Consider the following 3,809-nt stretch of genomic DNA (forward strand, 5'->3'; position numbering starts at 1 on the left):
TTTTTTTTCTCCGACATTTCACCGTCGTGGATTTGCGACGCATATACGCATATATTATTATTATTATTATTATTTCACGGGCCAGACATCATAATATAGAAATATATATATCCTTCATAATCTTCGCCGATTGTATGAAATATGTGTCTCGTATATTATGTTATGTTATATTATAATACAATATTCATATTATTGACAACGGTAAATATATATATATATATATGTTAGGTACCTACCCATATTATTATTATAATAGTCATCGCCGTCAACAAATTCTTGTCATAATAATGTTGATTCGCCATTCACACATGGAAAAATTTTCGTAACTTTTTATACTTTATACTAGCTGCCCGACCTTCCTTCGGAAGAAATTATTTTTTTATAATAATTTAATTTAAAAACATATGGCTATTTTTTGGCTATACAAATAATATAATATAATTACGTATTGTAGTTATTGTTATCGCTAATTTCTGAAAATTATATATGTTACATTTTGAATTCAACCACTGGAGTGGTAAATGTTATTTTTTTTTATTATAGAATAGAGATAAGGTAGAAAAAAATGTAACAATACATTATTTGTTCAATGAATAATATATATTTCAAATGGAAGAATGCAAGTGCAAACAAGTAAATAAATAATTAATAATAATAATAATAATAATAATAATAATAAACAAACAAACCGGTTTACTTCGTCTCCAAAATCAAGTTAGATTCTTATATACCTATACCTATAGATTATTATAATATGATGTATAAAATGAATAAGCCATTATTTAGGTAAATAAAAATGTAATAGTTTTTAACGCAATTTAATTAAGTTCGTCATGGTTTTTAAATTGTATTAAGGTTATATAATGGATACGATTATTTAACATTGAACTATAGACCTATAAAAGATAGGTTAAGTCTATGCATTAAACATTGATTGAATTATTCTTTAAGATGCTTTTATTGTTTTTAATTTATTATATTATGTTAGGTACTTGAATATTTGTTCTTAGTCTTTTAGTTATTCATTCAATGTTACTTCCAACTTATATAAACTAAAATCTAAGCATTTGCGAGCGTTTACTATTAATAAATAAATAAAATAAAATAAACCACAAAAAATTAGTAAATCAAATAATATTATGGTATATTGGTATGTAAAGTGAAAACTACACTGACGTCTGACGATGTCGGAAAAATCGTAACGACAACATTGTGGAGTTGCGATGTTAAAAACTTGCAGCAATTAGATAAATAGATAATGTACCGGTATTTTCGGGCGATTACAAGTATTGGTTCGCATTTAATGACATGTTTATAGCATTCGTTTATTTAAATTACTTGCCATTGCTAGTTTAAACGTTTTTATACTTAAAATCATCTATATCTGGAACAGCTGCTAACATTATAGGTATTATTAATTAGGTTTATAGAATTTACAGGGTGTGATTACAGTTGTAATAATTATAATTATAATATTTTATTATGTTATTATTAATTGTTATGTTATTCCTATCATTAATCATTGAGTTCGTAGCATTTGTTATGTTATTTTTCATTTCTGGGGTGCTAGGCGAAATAAATGTTTTCATAGTTTTCCAAACATTGGTCATGAGTCCGCCGCCTTCAATATGAGTACTATTTGTTTCGTTGCGGCCGCCTTCGTCTTTCCATCCCTATAAAAAAAAAAAAAAAACATTGAATATTAGATTTTCTCGTATTTTACTAATTTGAATCCGGGGAGGTAATTTATTTTACTATAAATACAGAGGGAGAAAAGAAAATAGTTTTTGCTATGTGTGTACGTTTAAGTAGTTTAAATAAAGGGTTTTAAGTTATTACGTCGTTGCTTATATTTGGTGTCACCTTGTACGTTTAAGACGGATCTGAAATCGATTAATTTATTATCGTTGAGGACAAAGGTACTATATTTCGCAATTCTATCTACCTTTGATAACAAAACTATAACCGGTTAGTTCAAGGTCTTTTTTGTTACTTAATCAAAGGTAGATGTTATGGATTGAAAAGTACATTATGACAATAATTAAAACACCCTTAAATGTTTGTGCAACTGCTACCACGGGCCTGGAAGTTTGTCTTACAGACGTACGAAATACATTTTCAGTTGTGAGTTGTGACTTACCAGAAGCAGTTGCGATTTACTATTATTTTCATTATTTAACAACATTATAATCGTCGATAATAATCCTAATACAATTATTACCAACACTACAATTATACATTTTGAATACATAATATTTTTCTTTTCCTTATTTTCAATATCTTCTTCTTCAATCTATAATTTAAGAAGAGTAATTAATTATTATTATTTTCACTCGAAAACTTCTATGAAACTTACTGTAATAAAACAGGATTTTCGATATCTTCGACGCGTTTTATTAGATTTCGCATTTCAACCGTGCACGGCGGCGGCGGCGGCGGTTGATCGTCAACAGTCTATAATATTATATTAAACATACAATATATTATATTGTATAACTACGTTCTATGGCTCTATGCATAATATGTATATATTATTATACATATATTAGTAAAATAACCATAGTATGTTTTGTACGTTTTGAACTAAAATATATTAATAGTATGCTTAGCAAATTTCTAAGGTTATGGGGTTTTACATGCCAAGCGGCCACCACCACAAAGATCGTATTGACGATCAACCGCTTCACCAATCGCACAGCCATTACCGCCGCCGTGCCAACGCATCGCACTATTATGAATACTTGGGCGATTAGGTTTATAACGTCGTCCATCTCGAAATAAACTAAACTAAACAAACTATAAACAAACTATTAGCTTACCTATAAGCTATTTACGGTTTTCCATAGAGATGTGTTGTCCTAGGTAACGAATTTATATGTAATAAAAATACAAAAATATGTACATAAATATGGAAACTCATTTATTGAGCAACTGCTATAAAATATTCTTTATATAAAGTACCTTTCACGAGTCTACCAAACCAAGAATTAAACTTATATAGAATTAAACTACTCGTTTTATTAGTGTTCTTATCTCGTCAATATCAATTGTGCACGGCGGCGGCGGTTGATCATCAACAGTCTATAATATTATATTAAACATACAATCTATTATATTGTATAACTACGTTCTATGGCTCTATGCATAATATGTATATATTATTATACATATATTAGTAAAATAACCATAGTATGTTTTGTACGTTTTGAACTAAAATATATTAATAGTATGCTTAGCAAATTTCTAAGGTTATATAATATTACCTTGGGGGTTTGGCCGCTTACATGCCAAGCGGCCACCACCACAAAGATCGTGTTGACGATCAACCGCTTAATCATCTTCACAACCATTACCGCCGCCGTGCCAATACATCTTAGAATGATGAACGCTTGGGCTACTAAGGTAATAAGTTCATCCATGGCTGTTCAAATAAACTAAACTAAACAAACTATAAACAAACTATTAGCTTACCTATAAGCTATTTACGGTTTTCCATAGAGATGTGTTGTCATAGGTAACGAATTTATATGTAATAAAAATACAAAAATATGTACATAAATATGGAAACTCATTTATTGAGCAACTGCAATAAAATATTCTTTATATAAAGTACCTTTCGCGAGTCTACCAAACCAAGAATTAAACTTATTTGAAAAAAAATTTTATTTTGTTTTTTCCCATATTGACGAAACAATAACTATAATGACGTTCTTGACGTACTCTTATGTAATCTCTCACTTTTTGGCCCAACAGATAAAACTTTATGATATTTATAGAAAAAGAAACTAAAAAAATTGAAAACTGACCAT

The 3,809-nt window shown here is 28.6% G+C and overlaps 1 protein-coding gene across 1 annotated transcript; it reads right to left on the minus strand.

The window, feature by feature from the left end:
• Window positions 1-741: 741 nt before the first annotated feature.
• On the minus strand, window positions 742-3,809 carry LOC107885246. Its single transcript, XM_016808823.2, has 4 exons — window positions 3,264-3,809; window positions 2,357-2,454; window positions 2,141-2,293; window positions 742-1,673 (listed from the first exon to the last, which is right to left on the minus strand). Exons 1-3 carry the CDS (start codon window positions 3,417-3,419, stop codon window positions 2,233-2,235), a joined length of 315 nt encoding a protein of 104 aa, XP_016664312.1. The 5' UTR covers window positions 3,420-3,809; the 3' UTR covers window positions 742-1,673; window positions 2,141-2,232.

Source organism: Acyrthosiphon pisum, chromosome A3 (assembly GCF_005508785.2).
Source record: "Acyrthosiphon pisum isolate AL4f chromosome A3, pea_aphid_22Mar2018_4r6ur, whole genome shotgun sequence".
NCBI lineage: Eukaryota > Metazoa > Arthropoda > Insecta > Hemiptera > Aphididae > Acyrthosiphon > Acyrthosiphon pisum.

Coding starts and splice junctions, on each gene's coding strand:
- LOC107885246 (XM_016808823.2), bottom strand. CDS start 3,419: ATGGATGAACTTATTACCTTAGTAGCCCAAGCGTTCATCATTCTAAGA. Junction 2,455..3,263: donor TAAGCGGCCAAACCCCCAAG/GTAATATTATAT, acceptor ATAATATTATAG/ACTGTTGACGATCAACCGCC. Junction 2,294..2,356: donor GAAAATCCTGTTTTATTACA/GTAAGTTTCATA, acceptor CTTAAATTATAG/ATTGAAGAAGAAGATATTGA.